The 18,332-nt window shown below is 43.8% G+C and overlaps 4 protein-coding genes across 7 annotated transcripts; 2 read left to right on the forward strand and 2 right to left on the reverse strand.

Annotated features, from left to right (window-relative positions):
• Nucleotides 1-16: 16 nt before the first annotated feature.
• Nucleotides 17-5,306, reverse strand: LOC101772193. Its single transcript, XM_004953694.3, has 5 exons — nucleotides 4,876-5,306; nucleotides 2,579-2,664; nucleotides 2,193-2,498; nucleotides 1,948-2,031; nucleotides 17-800 (listed from the first exon to the last, which is right to left on the reverse strand). Exons 1-5 carry the CDS (start codon nucleotides 5,287-5,289, stop codon nucleotides 389-391), a joined length of 1,302 nt encoding a protein of 433 aa, XP_004953751.1. The 5' UTR covers nucleotides 5,290-5,306; the 3' UTR covers nucleotides 17-388.
• A 906-nt stretch (nucleotides 5,307-6,212) lies between these two features.
• On the forward strand, nucleotides 6,213-10,756 carry LOC101772597 (ribulose-1,5 bisphosphate carboxylase/oxygenase large subunit N-methyltransferase, chloroplastic). 4 transcript variants are annotated; one of them, XR_002677746.1, is made up of 13 exons: nucleotides 6,213-6,641; nucleotides 6,749-6,912; nucleotides 7,019-7,102; nucleotides 7,206-7,263; nucleotides 7,788-7,841; nucleotides 7,984-8,055; nucleotides 8,208-8,288; nucleotides 8,722-8,894; nucleotides 9,423-9,525; nucleotides 9,645-9,776; nucleotides 9,979-10,101; nucleotides 10,195-10,347; nucleotides 10,414-10,756. XR_002677746.1 is itself a non-coding variant. In XM_014805810.2 (13 exons), exons 1-12 carry the CDS (start codon nucleotides 6,261-6,263, stop codon nucleotides 10,279-10,281), a joined length of 1,512 nt encoding a protein of 503 aa, XP_014661296.1. In that variant the 5' UTR covers nucleotides 6,213-6,260; the 3' UTR covers nucleotides 10,282-10,302; nucleotides 10,414-10,750. The 4 variants fall into 4 exon arrangements, 1 of the variants encoding a protein (XP_014661296.1); XR_002677745.1 differs by having other exon boundaries at nucleotides 10,420-10,750; XR_002677747.1 differs by having other exon boundaries at nucleotides 10,475-10,750.
• A 150-nt stretch (nucleotides 10,757-10,906) lies between these two features.
• On the forward strand, nucleotides 10,907-14,851 carry LOC101773556 (cellulose synthase-like protein E2). Its single transcript, XM_014805809.2, has 8 exons — nucleotides 10,907-11,326; nucleotides 11,816-12,137; nucleotides 12,310-12,450; nucleotides 12,780-12,911; nucleotides 13,017-13,229; nucleotides 13,444-13,659; nucleotides 13,777-14,124; nucleotides 14,225-14,851. Exons 1-8 carry the CDS (start codon nucleotides 11,031-11,033, stop codon nucleotides 14,774-14,776), a joined length of 2,220 nt encoding a protein of 739 aa, XP_014661295.1. The 5' UTR covers nucleotides 10,907-11,030; the 3' UTR covers nucleotides 14,777-14,851.
• Nucleotides 14,852-14,940: 89 nt separating this feature from the next.
• Nucleotides 14,941-15,738, reverse strand: LOC101773969 (RPM1-interacting protein 4). The gene is made up of 2 exons (XM_022826748.1): nucleotides 15,370-15,738; nucleotides 14,941-15,281 (listed from the first exon to the last, which is right to left on the reverse strand). The coding sequence occupies exons 1-2, from the start codon at nucleotides 15,592-15,594 to the stop codon at nucleotides 15,237-15,239; spliced, it is 270 nt and encodes an 89-aa protein (XP_022682483.1). The 5' UTR covers nucleotides 15,595-15,738; the 3' UTR covers nucleotides 14,941-15,236.
• Nucleotides 15,739-18,332: the final 2,594 nt, after the last annotated feature.

The following is an 18,332-nucleotide window of genomic DNA, read 5'->3' on the forward strand; positions in this document are numbered from 1 at the left end:
TCCTGACGCCTACAGGTTAAGAAAGTCGTTAACTTCAGATTAAGACGAACATATCTGCCAATCAACCTGACAAATAGTTTTAGCAACCCATATGCTCCAGAACATCCAAAATCCAAACAAAATATAACATCAGAGTAAATGTTTGATACCCAGGCCTTGCCTTGCTTAAGATAAACGGCAGCTAAGGCAATAAAAACTTTGGTCGCAATGGAGTTTCACATTGGAGTTTTCACGAGAACAGTAGGTGCAACACCTTTTCATCACCATCCCCTGATATGCTACTTTAAGGTTCTAATCCTCGCATTACTATGCACAAGTATATTATTCTCATCGCAGACTGTTTTACCGCAGTAGACTTGTTTCAGGTACTTCTTCAAGGATCTCAAGTTCAGTTGAGGTTCTTGTAGATTCTGAAAGCGACAAACACCGAGGCAGCAGCTGCAACAACAGCAAGAGCGGCATAAGTGTCAGCCCTCTCCCAGGTCTCGAACCAGGTGGGCATCGGGCATGTCTTTGTGTGCCCCTTCTTGCTGCCGGCGCCGCTCTCCTTGTCATTCTCCTTCTCAGAGCCCTTCTGGTTCTGCTCAGCTGCAACGCTCTTGTCCTGCTTTTCCTTTGGCAGGTCAGTTTGGCAGCAAGTAAAGCCACCATTGCCCTGGCAGCATCCACCACCTGTTGCAGGTGGGATGCAAGAAGCACCATCTGTTCCAGTTTCTTCAAGGGATTCTTTGGCACCATTTGTCATGTTCCTAAGCTCGAGAGCTTGCTTCTGCTGCTCCTCAGATAAACCCATCTGCCCCCTGCAAGGAACCATAGCACACATAAGAACCCCAGGTCAAGGAGGGCCATTCAGCTATCATTCAACCATACATTGTAGGATCACTTGAACATAGCAACTGAGGCAGAAAGCATCAGTTTGGTGACCCCTATGCCTTGTGGCACAAGTACAAAGAGTCAAAAGGTATATAACTAAAATGTTTAGGTTGTGTGTATTTGCAAGGAAATTAGTTCAAATCTGAACCAAGAGAAGAATATGTTAGGACAAATGTTTCAAGAATACTCGCTTAGCATGCGTGCCAAATTTAGTTCCAGTCAATGAAATCAGGGTTATCACACACTACAGGATTATATAGATTCATTGAAGTTGATATATCAGGGATTTGGAATTTGCATAAATGAAATCAGAAGACACCACCATTCTATTGCAACAACAGATGTGAACAGATGCCACGTAAGGGTCATTCTTAAATTCTTAAGTTGTTGCAACTAGATGTACAAGGATATTTACATATGCAATAAATTCAACGTGAAACTAAACTTGCTACAATATACCACACAATTGGGAAATTCCAGTTAAGCACTAGCGAAATATCATTCTTGACCACTATCCTCATGAGCAGATTAACTCATACAAAGTGCGTTCTTAGACATAGTGCAGACAAATTAAATATTGAAATTCTTGACAAACTCACACTAAGAAGGAAGGATAATTTAGTAAGGCCTTGAAATACAAACGAGATGATATAGAAAATCATATTCCTGTCCATGAGCATGCCTGAACAAAAAATCCACTATAGAAGAACACAACTTCTTCATGCAATGATAGTTGTGCTGAACAACTTTAGTTTAATGCACAAGAAAAATGAATCAAATGAAGACTCAATAGTAAGGCTTACTATGATATCTATTAGACTATTAACAATACAACTTTAAGATTGCAATTAAACTAGAACACTAATCTGTAACACATGTTTGCATAAAGCATGTATTTCCCAGGATAAAAAAAAGAGCTACATAATAGGCTGGGAACTGACATGTTTCTAGTCATTCAAGGCTCTATACATCATAAGATATAAATGATGGGTAAAACATAACAGCCATTCAAGTTCTCAACCCATGGTGTACGGAAAGGAGTACAAGTGTACAACAAGAGTTCAAGGAGCATACCTCCATAGATGGTCCACAATTTCTCCTTCTGCAATATGTTTATGCAGCAAGACAGGCACATCATCAGGAACAACATAACCATACCTAGAAAGTTATAAGTTTGGAAGTTAGAATCAGGATAGCATTGTAGTAAGTATAAATTGGTTTATAAGAAAGCGAGAATGTGCATCTACAAAAGTAAAACCAAATAGTTGCACAACGCAGAGGGTACAAGGATTTAATGTTACTTTAGTAGCAGTTCTTACCAATGACCAGTTACTTCTCCCTTGTCATCAGATCTGAAAATGATGACGTTTCCTGCGTACTTGTGACCTCCCACGTGTGAGCATGCACTGACAGCCACCTTACCATCAAGTCCCAGACCATTTATCTCTTCCTTGAACCTTTTAATCAAAGCAGGTCCACAAACACCACATCTTTTGTCCCTGCTTCCATGGCTGCAAACAAAGACGTAGGAACCGCTGATAGCCTCAGGACATCCAGGAAGCCACTCAGTATCTTTCACAAGTACTTCTTCAACAAAGTTGTCGACGTCAAAATGGGTCAGACCTCTGCAAAAATTATTGAAAAATAAGAAGCAGTTGGCTTTAAAGCCTAGACAAGCTTATTAGTTAGCAGGCTTGCAGCTTACTTGTATCTGATCATATCTGGAAAGATCAACACATCTCCATTAGATGACTCAGTGCCATCTTCTCCTTCACAGATGGTCAATTTGGTCTGTGGTATGGTAAAATATACCAGTCATTAGCAATAAAAAGGATCAATTAGTAAAAACCTACCCAACTTACATAAGCAAGCCACACACAGTAAGCAAAGCAATATTCTTAATATTGAATAATATCTCCCAAAAGTTGCAACTATTCAAGAATAACATGCTTTCAAAGGGCGATACTAGCTCAGAACAATAAGTTAAGTAATACCCACTCAAGGAGCCTATATAGGAAAAGGAATATTTGCTTATTTGGGATACAACAATAGTCAAAATCATTTTGGTTCACTTATCAATAACATGTCAATCACATGAAACGTGCCTATATCATTATATGGAGTGATACAAACTTCAATGAATTTCTTGCATAGTTAAAACAGTTCAGATGCTACCATTCACATTGGATAACAGAGCAGAAACCTAAACACCTTCACAGTAACAATGGATTCGGCAACATCTTATAGAGACATGAAACTTGTTTGTTACCTTTTTTTCCCAAACATCAGCTACGTACATCATGTCATATGATCAATGGTAACACTTTGTAAAACAATAACAGGAATGTTTATAGTTTGGACTAAACTGATAGACACACAAGGAGTAACATCCTAAGAAATATGAAAAAGACCCTGATGCATAGACATCGTGAAGTTTCATATGAACGTTACAAATTCTACCAAGTACAAAAAGGCAGAGGGCATAACAAATCAAATGGGAACGTGAAAACAGCATTCAATCAGGGAAAAAATAAAACCTAGCTTTCAACCAATATATGTTAACCCATTCAAACCATGGATAGAAACATATTAACAGTTTAGGACAGAAAATTTGGAATATCAACAATGCCCACAAAAGAAAATGAGCGTGGCTTTTAAACCAACTAAAGTAAGTCATCACATAGATAGATGGCATATCAGCATGTGCACATGTATCATCAGACATAGAATAGAATATTGCATATGAATAATTATCACATGTAAATGTGTGCATGATGTGTTGTGTTGAGTGCATGTATCTGTGTGCGAACCTTAAAAAAAGGAGAAAAAAACATATAACATCCGTATAACTACCCCCTAAACTTAAGCACGGAAATGGATCAGGGTTGCGGAACTTGCAAGCAAAATGTAAGTTACATGGAAGAGAGGACCCATACAAAAAACTAAATTACAGTACCAAATTCATGGGCACTTGGGCTCAGTCCAGTCAAACATAATCAGAACATATACAGTTAAAGAATAAACACTAAACCAGAACAAAATCTAGACTCACAAAGGCCAATAGTGCACAGTGAATTCCTGGGCCATGTCCATAAATCCCCAAAACATAATTCAGGTGTCCTACAGAAACTACTAAAACACGATTCATGAAAAGGATCCAGAAGGAACCATAACATCAGCAAATAACCATACACAACCCTAACAACAAGCAGAGGAGTCATATAAATTTCATGTGCAAATGCACATTTAACTTTAGCATCTGAATTGAAACATGGATACACGAATGTAAGCACAATCCAAATTGCATAGCATATGGGATCCAGACAAATAATGTATTAAATCAATTAATTCATGGGCACTTGTGTCCAGTAAACCAAAACTAGAACATATACATCTAAAACAAAAACGCCAAACTGCAACTAAAGCTAGACTCGCAGAGCCCAATAGCACAACGTGAATCCTGTGCCAAGTCTAAACCCCAAGCCACGATTCAGATATCAAACAGAATATACTGAAACATCAATAAGAGCCAATCTTCACTAGTTAACTAGCTATATATGAGGCCTTCTAGATGCAGACAAGTAGCACTTATAACTGGCATAAAGAGCCAAAACATCAGCATCCCTAAACTACCTGGAGATAGATCCATCTAGATTCTACGAAAATCATAATAACAAGCAAACAACACATCAGCCAAAGCACTCATCAAATCGACGCATTAGTGAGCAAGGATTGTAAAACCCCACATGAAACTAGCCTCGCCGTATGCAGATGAGGTGACAAACAAACCACACTGAATCACCTGATAGCCCGAGCTAGTTGAATACTTAAGAAAAAAACACTAAGCTCGAAAATCGAAATCACCAGCTTCCAGTTCACACTTCACACAAATCGACTACCAAAAATCCAACCAAAAGCGTACCAAACACCAACATCACAGTACCTAACCAGCTAATTTCAGAGCCGAACGAAAAACACGCGAGGAAATAGACGGATGCTTACGGTCTTCTTCAGGTTGGGCTTGCGGGCCTTGATTGCGGCGGCGAGGAGGCGGGGGAGGCGGTCGGACTCGGCGGCCTCGAGGTGGGACGGCCACACCTCCGGGCCCTTGTAGCAGAGGAACACCTGGCGCTCGTGGAACCCCACCGTCCCGGCCAGCTTCTCCTTCCCGAGCTCCGGGCGCTGGAACCCGAACTCCGCGTCCGGATCCGGCATCGCGGCCGCGGCGGCGGGGGCCGCATCCGTCGCGTCGGCCGCCGGTGCGTGCGCCGCGAGGGAGGCGTCGCCAGCCGTCGGGGAGGCCATGAGGAGGCGGGGTGGTAGCAGACGGCGGCGGGTTGGTGCGCGCTGCGAGGAGGAGCGGAGTGGTGGTGGAAATGGAAATTGCTTGGGGAGTTTGGGGAAAATGCCCAGCATCTCGGGGGTTTTATGGCAGCAGGAGGTGGGAGTTGTTCTTGCTCAAGGGGAAAAGTCACGGCCACGGGACCACGTCGTAGCTGTGACTTGTGAGCCCACTTGTCAGGGAGATTTTGATTTTGATTTTGTAGGGGGTGTTTGGAAAAATTCATGTCAGGGAGATTTTGATTTTGATTTTGTAGGGGGGTTTGGAAAAATTCATGTCACGTCGAATATTCAGAAACTAATTACGAGGACTAAACATGAGCTAATTATAAAACTAATTACATATATGGAGGCTAATTCACGGGGTAAATCTATTAAGCCTAATTAATCCATCATTAGCACATGTTTACTGTAGCATCACATTGTCAAATCATGGACTGATTAGGCTTAATAGATTCGTCTCGCAAATTAGTCTTCATCTGTGCAATTGATTTTGTAATTAGTATATGAACATTTGATCTGAAGAAATAAACACCCCTTAGTATTAATTGTTGATGGGGACCCAACCGAGAGGGTGACGTCAACTAGAGAGGGTGAATTGTGGAAGCCAGAGACATAGAGAATGATGCATTGGTTCGTGGTTATTAGTGGGCGCACCTGTCAGTGATTCAGTTTGATTTAGTGTAGCTTTGAAAGTCAGTGACTCGGTTTGATTTGGTATGTTTTTGAAAGGCAGGGTTTTTTTTTTTGAGAAATTGAAAGACAGCTGTCAGTGACTCACTATTGTCATTAGAGTCTCCCTCTTCTCAAAGGAACAAGAGAATCTTGGCCCAGGCCCATATCGCCAACACCACCACCACCCAGTGCAGCCCGCTAAGCAAAAGTCTTCGAAGCCCAACATGAAAGATCCGCGAACGAAAAAAATGCAAGCCCGCCACGACCCATGGAGACTGGAGATTGGGGCCACACGACGCAAGCGGATAAGCCGAGCCGTCGCCCGGCGCACGCACACGGCGCACTGACCACGCCAGTTTCGCGGCTCCGCCATGGCCACCTCCACCACCGCGCTCCACCCGCAATTCCGGCCGCCGCTGCGCGCTCCCGGCCGTCTCCGCCCGCTTCCACACTCCTCGTATTCCTCGTTCGCCCGCGCTCGCCCTCGCACTCCCGTCCGGGCCTCAGCGGCGTCCGCGTCCGCGCCGGTGCAGCAGGAGGCCGTCGCGGGGGTCCCGTGGGGCTGCGAGATCGAGTCCCTGGAGAGCGCGGCGTCGCTGGAGCGATGGCTCATAGACTCGGGCCTCCCAGAGCAACGCCTGGCCATCCAGCGCGTGGACGTCGGCGAGCGCGGCCTTGTCGCGCTCAAGAACATCCGCAAGGGGGAGAAGCTGCTCTTCGTGCCGCCTTCCCTCGTCATCACCGCCGATTCGGTAACAAAACCATTATCCTCTCACTACCCACGGAGGGCGTTTATCTTCGTTCAAGAAATCCTGTTACAATTGGTACTCTATTGTGTTCGTGACTTCGTGTTTACTAGGAATGGAGCCGCCCAGAGGTGGGGGATGTGATGAAGAAGAACGCAGTGCCGGACTGGCCGCTTATCGCCACTTACCTCATAAGTGAAGCCAGTTTAGAGGGCTCCTCGAAGTGGAGCAACTACATAGCAGCGTTGCCAAGGCAGCCTTACTCCCTTTTGTACTGGTATGGCCCATGATTGTAGTAGGTGTATTGCTGTATTGAGTGGAAGGGAGAGAGAGGCTATGACCTAGCATTCTCAATCTTGTACAGCCTTTATGTGTTATTGCAGGACTCGTGCAGAGCTAGATGCATACCTGGTGGCTTCGCCAATCAGGGAACGTGCAATTCAGAGGATAACCGATGTGATTGGGACGTAAGATTGTCTACCTATACTTCTACTAGTGTTAATTTAGCAAAATCATGTTACTCTATTGTTGGAGCTCACACTGGTACTTTGCTTTTTTTGTTTTTGGCAGATACAACGACCTTCGAGACCGTATATTTTCTAAACATTCAGATTTATTCCCTGAAGAGGTATGTTGTGCAAACATTTATATATTATTTGTTTACTCTTACAACTTTAAGAGTACAAGATTGCTTAGCCAATTTCAATCCTATGCACAGATAGATACAATTCTTCAAACCTTGAGGTTATAGTATACCAGAAAGGAGGATTAAGAGTATGTTTGGCTTAGTGTTATACAATTCTTCAAACCTTAGTGTTTGGCTTTTGAGTATTGAAACAAAGTCGTGGTACTGGGTCACATATTAACAACTATATACAGTGATGGAGCCAGGATCGGAAGATTAGGGGGGCCAGAAAAGTTAATTCATGTGATTGACCTTATAGCAGGGACCACATCCTATAGTACGGTAATATGAACTAGAATTCCTCTGATTCTAGGCTCCAATGGAAAATTTTGGAACATGAGGGCCCCCTAGCTCTGTCACTGACTACATATATTTATATGATTACACCTTGAATGTCGATTTGAGTCTTTTTATTAGTTCTTCATTTATACTTGAACCTGATCGGTGCATCTCAATCTTTGTTTTAGGTGTATAACATAGAGACATTTCTATGGTCCTTCGGCATTCTCTTCTCGCGCCTGGTAAGGCTGGATCTAGTTAATATGATTCAAACCTTGTTAAGCTTGTAGATCTCTAGTAGCCCTTTTCATGATGAGTACGAATTCCTTTGCTTGATATTGCTGTCATTTTCGCCTACAATAATGTGCATGGTCTATTTTGCAGGTCCGTTTGCCATCAATGGATGGAAGGGTTGCATTAGTTCCTTGGGCAGATATGCTTAACCATAGTCCTGAGGTACAGCATTATATTTTTACAAAGAACCATCCTTGATACTGCTCAAAATTAAGGACCCTTATTCCCAGATTATTTTATTTTTTACACTCTTGTATGTCTTCCTAACATTACATTGCTCATGACATCTACTTGTTACTTATTAAATTTTCCAGGTGGAAACATTCTTGGACTTCGATAAGTCATCACAAGGAATAGTTTTCACCACTGACCGCTCATATCAACCAGGTGAGCAGGTAACATTTTTCATTTATGCTTTTTAGCTCTATTCTCAGTTATCTTATCAGTCAAGTTAATCATCAAAATTCTACTGGTAGTGATGATAATTGCACTGGCACAGTGGCACTAGTATGCTATTGCTGTTTTCAAAAGTAAAGTCTGCATGGTTATTCGTGGTTTGCTGAAATCCAGTTACTGTTTTATCATATTGGGCACATTCCTGTCTAGCAATATACTGGCATTTTAAGGGTTGGGTTATCTATAGTCTTGAATCTCGATAATAAGTTCAGGCTGTGTCAGCACTCCCATCGATTTATCTATTTTCTTTAGTACATAAATCACATAGTTGGCTCCTGCAAACTTACATGAATGGCCATCCTTCTTTATTTGAAAACTCTAGTCTGGGGGCAACTCTATTAAACTGCCTGTTTCAATTCGGAAAATCTTCAGGTTTTTATATCTTATGGGAAGAAATCCAGTGGTGAGCTGTTGCTTTCATATGGTTTTGTTCCAAAAGAGGGAACAAACCCAAATGATTCAGTTGAGTTGCTGGTGTCTCTTGACAAATCTGATAAGTGCTACAAAGAGAAACTACAAGCCCTAAAGCGAAATGGTTTGTCAGCGTAAGTGCTCATTATACTTCTGGGCAAAAGTGTACCTTACCTATTACGTCTGTGTGGAACTTCACATGCAATTATCATTCTGTCAAGACAAGAAATGTTTTTTTTTGAATTGTTGCATCCCTTGTTGTAATCTTGCTAAATGACTACTGATTGGGTTAGAACATTCCTTGGCATCATTGGTTTATTATTGTTACTTCGATATAGTACTACCGAGAACAAATTGCGGAAACAAATCATGATAGCATATTGTGTGTAAAATGCATTTTATTGAGACTGAAACGAGATCCTTTACCAGAATAAAATAAGTTCATAGTTAAGCACAGCTTGCCATAGACCTGTGCATGATTCGCCATTCATGCCATTTTGTTTTCTTTGGGGGAACTGAACCTACCATCAGTTCAGTTCGATGTATATCGCTCTTTTCTGTTTATTTAACTCCCACATGATCATCATTCTGTGTACATTTCTGATACTATCAGATCTATATACTTGGTATTGACAAAAGTGGATTCTGGTCACCATTTACAGATCTGAAAGTTTCCCATTGCGGGTTACAGGATGGCCAGTTGAGCTGATGGCTTATGCCTTCCTTGTGGTCAGTCCTCCTGACATGAGTCAACGCTTTGAGGAGGTTTGTTGCTGTTATTTTTCACCCAATGTTAAAAAAAAATTGTCAATAGAGCTAGGAGGATAGTCAAGACAAATTGAGGTTATGTTAGGTATTAGTAATGATCCAAATGTTTCTTGCAGATGGCTATTGCTGCGTCGAATAAAAATTCATCCAAACCTGGATTCAATTATCCTGAATTGGAAGAACAGGCTCTTCAGTTTATCCTGGACTGCTGCGAATCTAATATAGCAAAGTATACGAAGTACCTAGAGGTGACACACCCTTTTCATGGCATTTCTTGCAGAACACACTATTTAATCTCATGAGATTATAACACCGTGCCATCCTATTAATTTTATTGCCCTGTGATTAGTTCTTTTATACACAAATCTCTATTATGTGGTTTGCCAAAATAATATTGTCCATCCTGAGTATTTGTTGACAATGTCAGTTAGTGGATCCATAATATTTCAGGGTGGCAATGGCTCTCCACAAGTTTCAATAAATGCTAAGCAAGCAAACAGGACATTACTGTTAAAACAGCTAGCGAACAAGCTATGCATCAGTGAACGGAGAATCTTGTATCGTACACAATATGTAAGTTAGCAAAGCTTGTGCTGCTGTTGCTTTTGCATGTCCACCATGTTTCAACTCTTAACGTCTTACATGTCCTCGATTTGTCTTGCGCAGATATTGCGTAGAAGATTGAGGGACATGAGAGGTGGCGAACTTAGAGCTCTGTCATTGTTCAATGGGCTAAGAAAGCTCTTCAAATAAATGGATGGGCTACATTTCTAGGTGGAATGGATCCTATCGGATAGTTTTGATTTCTCTGATAACATGGTAATTTACAATATCTTTTGCACCACTTTTGAATTGCTGAAATGGTGTTTTTTACTGAGCATTCAGTTTCAGGTGCTTTGACCTTGCATCAGGAGCTTCATGTGTTTCTTACCAAATCACATTGCAGTCTCAGCCGAAAATTTCTCATCTGGAGACTGGAGCAGCGTCTGTATGCTAGAAGGGAGCAGGTTCAACAAAGAGTTGTGAATTGTAATTGAACAGCCCAGAGCTTGTCATATACTAGTATGTAAGGTAGCGTTTACGAGAGGAGCTAGCCAGTCATATTCTGCCCCTGGCCGGCTGGCCCCAGCTATTTTAGTCCATATATGATGTTTATGCGTTATGCGTGTACAAACTGTAAATCCATGGTGATATGCAACTGCTGAAAATAGTTGTGCCTGCCTACAAATGATGGTTTGCTGTCCGGCACGTCAGATGGCAGAGCATGCACACGAAGTGGAGACGACGACTCCTGATCACACTAGATGTCAAAATTTTTAGCCGCCGCCGGCCGCTGGCCGCCGCAGAGGCGGCTGAACTCCAGCTCTGTTGACCACTGCTACGGTGCTAGCCAACCACTCCGGAACTGAACTCCAGCTCCGTTGACCATCTACCTGCTGCCCAGACGTTACATACTTCCATTCCCGGCGCTGCGCAGGCAATCGAGGGAGCAAGCGGTGGCCATGGCCGGGAGCAGCGTATCCAGCGGCGGCCGGCCGCCGCTGTTCGCGACGGAGAAACCAGCTCGGGTGGCGGCGTACGCGTACCGGCTGTTCGCGGGCACGGTCCTCGCGGGGCTCCTCCTGGTATGGCTGTACAGGGCCACGCACCTGCCGCCGAGGAGCAGCGGCGCGCGGTGGTGGGCGTGGATCGGGCTCTCCGCCGCCGAGCTCTGGTTCGGTTTCTACTGGGTGCTGACGCTGTCCGTGCGGTGGAGCCCCGTCTACCGCCGCGCCTTCCCCGACCGGCTCACCCGAAGGTACTCAACCTGGAGCGGCTGTTTGCCATGCGGCTAAAAAGTAAAAACTGAATTAGTGCAATTTCAGTCGCTCCGTAGTAGCCTACATGTTCTTCGTTTGATGTGTTGGTACTTTGGAGCTGTGGAGACGAAGTAACCGCTTAGTACTCCCTCCGTCCCAAATTATTATTCGTTTTAGGTTTTCTAGATACGTAGCTTTTGCTATGCACCTATATATATATTATGTCTAGATACGTAGAAAAACTATGTATCTAGAAAAGTCAAACTATGTATCTAGAAAAGTTAAAAACGATTAGTAATTTGGGACGGAGGGAGTAGGATATGATGCTTACCTGCTAGAATTTTGATTGCCATATCCATACAGGCAATCAAGCTAACTATGCATCCTCCCTCACTTATGTAGAAATGCCAATGGTAATGTTTTCCATGACGTTGAAATGGCATCTATGCCAATGGTGAAATTTTCGCTAAAGCATTGACTTCAAGCAGGTATAAGGAAGAGGAGCTTCCCGGGGTGGACATATTTGTGTGCACAGCAGACCCAACTCTTGAGCCACCAATGCTCGTCATCTCCACTGTCCTATCTGTTATGGCTTATGACTACCCGCCCGAGAAGCTGAACATCTATTTATCTGATGATGCCGGTTCCGTTACAACATTATATGCACTGTATGAAGCATCTGAGTTTGCAAAGCACTGGATTCCTTTTTGCAAGAAGTACAAGGTTGAGCCCAGGTCACCAGCTGCCTACTTTGCCAGAGCAGATAGCCCTCCTGATACGTGCGACCCGAAAGAGTGGTTCGCCTTGAAGGTAGAGTGAAAAAATTCTATGTAGCTCATCTCAACCTATTTTTTATTTTCCTAGTACCTGGCGCATTGACTTTCTGCTGTGATGGGCTTTCATATATCTTCTTTGAGACTGTCAAACCAGCAAACTCGTGCTTACTATCTTTCTTATTTTTCCCCATCTATATGTTTTGCAGGAGATGCATAAAGATTTAACTGATCGGGTGAATTCAGTTGTAGATTCAGGCAAGATCCCGGAGGCTCCAGAATGCAAAGTTAGGGGCTTCACCCAGTGGAATGAGGATACAACTTATAGAGATCACCCTTCAATAGTGCAGGTAATGTTTTGGCATAAGTGGTCTGATCAGAGTCATACTTCTAGGAGGATGTGGTGTTTGAATACAACAATTAATTGATGTGATATATTTGGGAAGTTGGAAATACTCATGTCAAAACTATATTTAACCTATTGATTAATTTTCCAACAAGGTCTGTAGATCACCCTTCGGAAAATGTTTTATTCCATTATCTAAAATATTTGGGTCTAGTAAGACAAGCCTGGCATGGCTGATAATGAAACACCCATTAAGAAAGTAGTATGAAATTTGTCTTTCCTGTCTTCATCTTTTTTATGGTTTGTTCTGACCAAAGGGTTCTTGATCACTAGATTTTAATTGATGGAAACCAACGAAAGACAGCTGATATCGATGGAAATGCATTACCAACACTTGTGTATATGGCACGTGAGAAGAGACTTCATGAACATCATCACTTCAAAGCTGGATCACTGAATGCTTTGGTGGGTATTTTGGCTTCTCTTTAGTATGGTCCAGGATTTTCACCTATGTCCTAGAACCAATTTCCCTTTGTTTACATAATTCCTTAACTAAGGTTGATTGCACAGATTAGGGTATCATCAGTGATAAGCAACAGCCCAATCATAATGAATGTGGACTGCGATATGTACTCCAACAATTCAGGGTCTATCAGAGATGCATTGTGCTTCTTCCTAGATGAAGAGCAAGGCCAAGATATTGCTTTTGTTCAGTATCCTCAGAACTTTGAAAATGTGGTGCACGATGACATCTACGGCAATCCCATCAACACCGTGAATGAGGTAATTAAAAATTTGCCAATGCATTTCTTGGAATTTCAATGGAGGACGTACCTATGTGATGAGCTGAAACATGAACCACTAAGCCTAACCCTGTTTTCCTTTCGACTGAATTGGTCTCCAGCTGGATCATCCTTGCTTGGACGGATGGGGTGGAATGTGTTACATGAACCACTAAGCCTAACCCTGTTTTCCTTTCGACTGAATTGGTCTCCAGCTGGATCATCCTTGCTTGGACGGATGGGGTGGAATGTGTTACTATGGCACAGGATGCTTCCATAGTAGAGAGGCTCTATGTGGGCGAATATATAGTCAAGACTACAACAAAGATTGGAGGATGGTGAGGAAAACAGAAGAAGTCGATGAGTTGGAAAGATTGGCCAAGTCACTTGCGACTTGCACACATGAGCATAACACCCTTTGGGGAATCGAGGTCTCCATCCTTGAACAAATACCTGAAAATTGTCCGTGTTACACTGACTTTATATGATTACAAAATTTTCTTCATTTTATGCGTGTATTTTACTGAATTCGAGTTGCTGAATTGCAGAAGGGGGTGAGATATGGTTGCCCACTGGAGGATGTCATTACAGGGTTGCAAATCCAATGTCGCGGATGGAAATCTGTGTACTACAATCCAGCAAGAAAGGGCTTCTTAGGGATGGCCCCCACCTCACTAGGACAGATTCTGGTTCAGCACAAGAGATGGACAGAAGGGTTCCTCCAGATCTCCCTCTCAAAATACAGCCCCTTTCTATTAGGTCACAGGAAGATCAAGCTAGGCCTTCAAATGGGTTATTCTGTCTGCGGGTTTTGGGCTCTGAACAGCTTCCCCACCTTATACTACGTCACCATCCCTTCACTTTGTTTCCTCAATGGCATGTCCCTTTTCCCTGAGGTACGTTAAAGTATATTCCGTTGCTTATTTATATAATTATATGCACTTTAACTTGCGCTAACTTTGAAACAAATTTGCATCTGCAATCAACTCAACTCAGATGACTAGCCCTTGGTTTCTACCATTTGCATACATCGTTGTGGCTGCATACTCCTGCAGCTTAGTGGAGTCATTGCAGTGTGGTGACACTGCTGTAGAGTGGTGGAATGCACAAAGGATGTGGCTTTTCAGAAGAATCTCCTCATACCTCCTGGCAGCCATCGACACAATCCGCAGAATGATGGGCATCTCCGAGTCAGGATTTGCCCTGACAGCGAAGGTGACTGATTCGGAGGCCTCAGAGAGGTACAAGAAGGGGGTGATGGAGTTTGGATCCTTCTCCGTGATGTTTGTGATCATTGCAACAGTCGCATTGCTCAACCTGGCATGCATGGTGTTCGGAGTGGCAAGAGTTTTGTTATATGAAGGCACAACAGGCTTGGGAGCTTTGTTCCTGCAGGTTGTTCTCTGTGTGCTAGTAGTAGTCATCAATTTCCCTGTCTATGAAGCGCTCTTCCTTCGCAAGGACAGTGGCAGATTGCCAGCTTCTGTCGGTCTAGTTTCATTCTGCGTTGTATTACCACTCTGTATACTGCCAACCAATATGAGATGAAGTTGATCAAATGTAACAAATACACTAATACGCAGATATGAAGTTGGTCAATTGTCAAATGTAACAATATGCTCCTCTGCATCTCTGAAAATGCCGGTGTATTTTGTTTGTCAGGGTGGTCTGAGAATTCGTTGGCCTGGTCCGGTGTCAAATCCGGACCGGATTGGTCATGACATTTTTTATGAGTAATTCAACTGATAACATCGAGGAAGGGGTTACAGCATAGAAAAGGGTCGAGAAAAGAAAATTACAAGCAGACATCAACTTGAACTGATGTTACACAGATCTAAGAACGTCATAAGCAGATACCCACCATCAGAGTAATTTTCTTATATGAAACGGCTACACATAGCGCCCGTGTCGCTGGCTGGCAGCAACAGAGCTACACATAACCATCACAGAACAACACCAGGCTGCAGCGTTTGCCTTCCTCTCCTGCATTGCGCAGCGCTTGGCTTGCTCAGGATTGTGTGGGACTGGGCGAGACGCAGCAGAACCATTTCTTCTGCAGATTGGAGAGATCACACCGCCATGATTGTTGGTGACTAGCTAAGGAAGGAATGCCCAGATTTTTAGGAGATGGGTATGCGTACCGATGCGTTGTTCCTGGAGTTGTAGGAGGTCACCTTGTTGTCGACCCTGCTGGAGTCCTTGCTGTCTGCCGACCTGTTGCTGATGTGGCCTTTGGTCGGGGCTTTCTTCTCATCCCTGGCTTTGCTGAAGATAACCGTGAACCCGTCGGCGGACGCCGGGTTGTTGACGTCCCATTCGCCGAACTTGGGTAGAGTGCGGCCGGTGTCGTCCTTCACAAACACCATGGCAGCTGATCAGTACCGCTGTTGATGCTAATGTGAATGTCTAATGCTACTCTCTCCTGATTACAAATTCACCATTGTAAATGAGAAACAAATTGTGCGGCTAAAATTTGCAGAAATCCAGATGCTTGATGATCACATGTTCACCCCCAATGCGAACATCTGTTTCTGAGTTTGTCATCCGCATGCATCGTTTGTCATGGATTGCTCATGTAAAAACTCGAGGGATCAGGCAGTATTGTTTGTTTTATCATGACATGTTTAACAATTTGGTTTCGTTGATGGATCGATGGCCTATGAACAAGCGTTGTTATAATCATTAATTATCCATTTGGCAAATATGATGAGTACATATCATTGCAAGTGGCAACTAGATGATTACTGTCAAATTGCTACAAGAAAAGTTAGACGGATGCCGCATAAAAAATTTAAAGCAGCAAGGATCCATTATGCAAAGGAGACTTGCACTCACCGACATGATATCGCAGTTTCCTTCAGCCGGAGTCGCAGAAAATTTTGCCCTTGCTTGAGATCCGAGGCGCTAGAGTTTCTGGGGCAAAATTTCCCCCGGGATGAGAGGTGAAGGGTTGGCCACAAACAACAGGAGGCGACGAAGCGGAGCGCAACGGCTGCCTCCTACGCGAATCTTATATACCTATTCATGGCATGTTTAGCATGCAACGGCTGCCTAAAATTAATCAACTTTTAAACGATTTTTCGCGCTCTCTTTTTTTGGTTCGTTTTGTTTCGGCAAACCACCAGCGCTCCCGAGCTGTTCATCCTGCCCTCCTGGGTTGGGCCCGCATGCCAGAGGGCCGGATGGTGGGCCTCTTCATTGGGCTGGGCTTGGGCGCCGCCTCCCTCCGCGGGAAATGGCCGTGAGCCCGTTTTGTTTTTCTGATTTTATGGCGGCGGACGTGTTGCATTTTCACCACCTGCTGCTACTGCGTGTTCAAATTTCAAAGTTGCAAAATGGCGCCCGGCCTCGTCGTGGACCCTGAAGATTTCTTTTTGAAAAAACGACCCTAACGATTTCCTTGAGGCAATTGTTGCAATAGGTTGGATGGTAGGATGTACTGCGGATTGTACATATGTGTCGCGGCATGCGCCACCCGTCGCACGCGCCGCGTGCACGGAGGAGGTGTTCCCGGCCGTGGAAAAGAACGGCGACGACACGCTCCCCACCGTGCCGTCCCTCTCGACGGCGGCGGCACAGCCCTCGGGCCTCGGCACGCTCGAGTTCGTCAGGTCCGGACAGGATTAGATGCGGCCGAGCACTTCCGGAGCTGGGGAGAGTCGATCGGCTCGGCCACCCAGCGCGTGCTCCGAGTCTCCGACAAGTGACCAAGTGGCACTGGCAACGAGCCAACGACTGCGACCGAGCAATGACTAGGAGTCTAGGACCGGGAGGCGACCGCGAAAGCTGTCGACTCCTGCGCGCTGCTCCCGGCGGGGCGTCAACGAAACACATCACTACGGTTCCATTTTTCTTTTTTTCCCTATAGTTTACGAAAGGAAATTTGTGTTAGTTCATTGATCTCAACAGGTATGGAATAACTAAAACGTGCACAACCTTGGTATCAGCTTCTGCAGCGATTTCTTTTGCCGGAACGGCATTCTTGTGCGTGTAGAAGCTCCTGAAAAATGGGAAACCAAAAGCAAGACGAACAATGGCACACAGGCGTTCGCTTAGCAGCCAGAGAAGATACTCGTTGATCAATCACGAACCGCCGCGGAGACAAAGGAAAACGCAGCGTGCAAGGAATCTGCTTCCTGACGACGCACGCGGCACGTCGCTGTTGCAGATACGGACGCGCATCGCGCCACTGTCCAGAAATCCCCCGGTGCAGAACAAAGCCGCCGCGCCGAACGCCAACAACCAGACAGCTGAGCTAAGCTAAGGCGAAAGCTCAGTGCATGCGCGCACAATTTCCACTGATACAGCAGCCCATTTCCCACGACACAGCCATCACACAGCAAGAGGAACACTGTGGCAGCCTGCCAGGAAGGCACGAATTATGAACTGCATGGTATGCTTCGGTTTCATCCCGTGTATGTTTCGTTACGATGCTCTAGGAAGTTGGAATTCAGTTGTTCGCTTCTGGAATTTTTCTCTTCTTGGGCAGAAGATATTTCATCCCCCATTGCTGAAAAACTGGAAAAACACAGGCTTGATCTCCTTGAAAATTTGCTGTTTATGGTCACTAAGCTGCCCAGTTTTCAGAACCTTTGCTGGTCTAGAGTTCAGAAAGTAACCATCAATTGGTTATTTAAACTCCTTGGAACAAGGAGTGCAAAAAATTTGTTTTTTTGTTAATTTTGTTACTGAACTAATCAAGACAAAAAAAAACGAGAGAAAATACCAGATGTGATGCCAAAAAAAAGAGGGTCAAAAGCAAGAGCAATCAAAGTTTCTGACTAAGAACTTAGTAACTAGATATGCAGTTATGAGCCAGGATATTTGTTATAGCCATGTTTAGTTGTTTACTTTAAACTGAAGATGTCGTCTGAAATTTATATAATTATTTCTCCAGTGTAATTGCAGCTATGTATCAGTGTAAAACTGTAAATCCAAGTCAATTCAAGCTCTTTGTATGCTTGTCATTTTTTTCTGAAAATGATAAACATTGAATTGAGTACAAGTACATTGTCTTTTTCTAGAAAATTTCATGACTTGTCTTCGTCTGGTGTTGGATCTAGAAAGGAAAAATATTGGATGGAAAAAAAATTCAATTGTAAGG

The sequence above is a fragment of the Setaria italica genome, chromosome I (assembly GCF_000263155.2).
Source record: "Setaria italica strain Yugu1 chromosome I, Setaria_italica_v2.0, whole genome shotgun sequence".
NCBI classification, from domain to species: domain Eukaryota; kingdom Viridiplantae; phylum Streptophyta; class Magnoliopsida; order Poales; family Poaceae; genus Setaria; species Setaria italica.

Excerpts from the sequence above, each read along its gene's own strand:
- LOC101772193 (XM_004953694.3), bottom strand. The coding sequence starts at position 5,289 with ATGCTGGGCATTTTCCCCAAACTCCCCAAGCAATTTCCATTTCCACCA. Across the intron at positions 2,665-4,875 it reads AGCCCAACCTGAAGAAGACC|ACCAAATTGACCATCTGTGA; the intron begins GTAAGCATCCGT and ends ACCATACCACAG. Across the intron at positions 801-1,947 it reads ATTGTGGACCATCTATGGAG|GGGGCAGATGGGTTTATCTG; the intron begins GTATGCTCCTTG and ends GGTTCCTTGCAG.
- LOC101772597 (XM_014805810.2), top strand. The coding sequence starts at position 6,261 with ATGGCCACCTCCACCACCGCGCTCCACCCGCAATTCCGGCCGCCGCTG. Across the intron at positions 6,913-7,018 it reads CCTTACTCCCTTTTGTACTG|GACTCGTGCAGAGCTAGATG; the intron begins GTATGGCCCATG and ends GTGTTATTGCAG. Across the intron at positions 8,895-9,422 it reads AAGCGAAATGGTTTGTCAGC|ATCTGAAAGTTTCCCATTGC; the intron begins GTAAGTGCTCAT and ends CACCATTTACAG.
- LOC101773556 (XM_014805809.2), top strand. The coding sequence starts at position 11,031 with ATGGCCGGGAGCAGCGTATCCAGCGGCGGCCGGCCGCCGCTGTTCGCG. Across the intron at positions 12,912-13,016 it reads CTGGATCACTGAATGCTTTG|ATTAGGGTATCATCAGTGAT; the intron begins GTGGGTATTTTG and ends TTGATTGCACAG. Across the intron at positions 14,125-14,224 it reads GCATGTCCCTTTTCCCTGAG|ATGACTAGCCCTTGGTTTCT; the intron begins GTACGTTAAAGT and ends AACTCAACTCAG.
- LOC101773969 (XM_022826748.1), bottom strand. The coding sequence starts at position 15,594 with ATGGTGTTTGTGAAGGACGACACCGGCCGCACTCTACCCAAGTTCGGC. Across the intron at positions 15,282-15,369 it reads ACTCCAGGAACAACGCATCG|AAGAAATGGTTCTGCTGCGT; the intron begins GTACGCATACCC and ends TCCAATCTGCAG.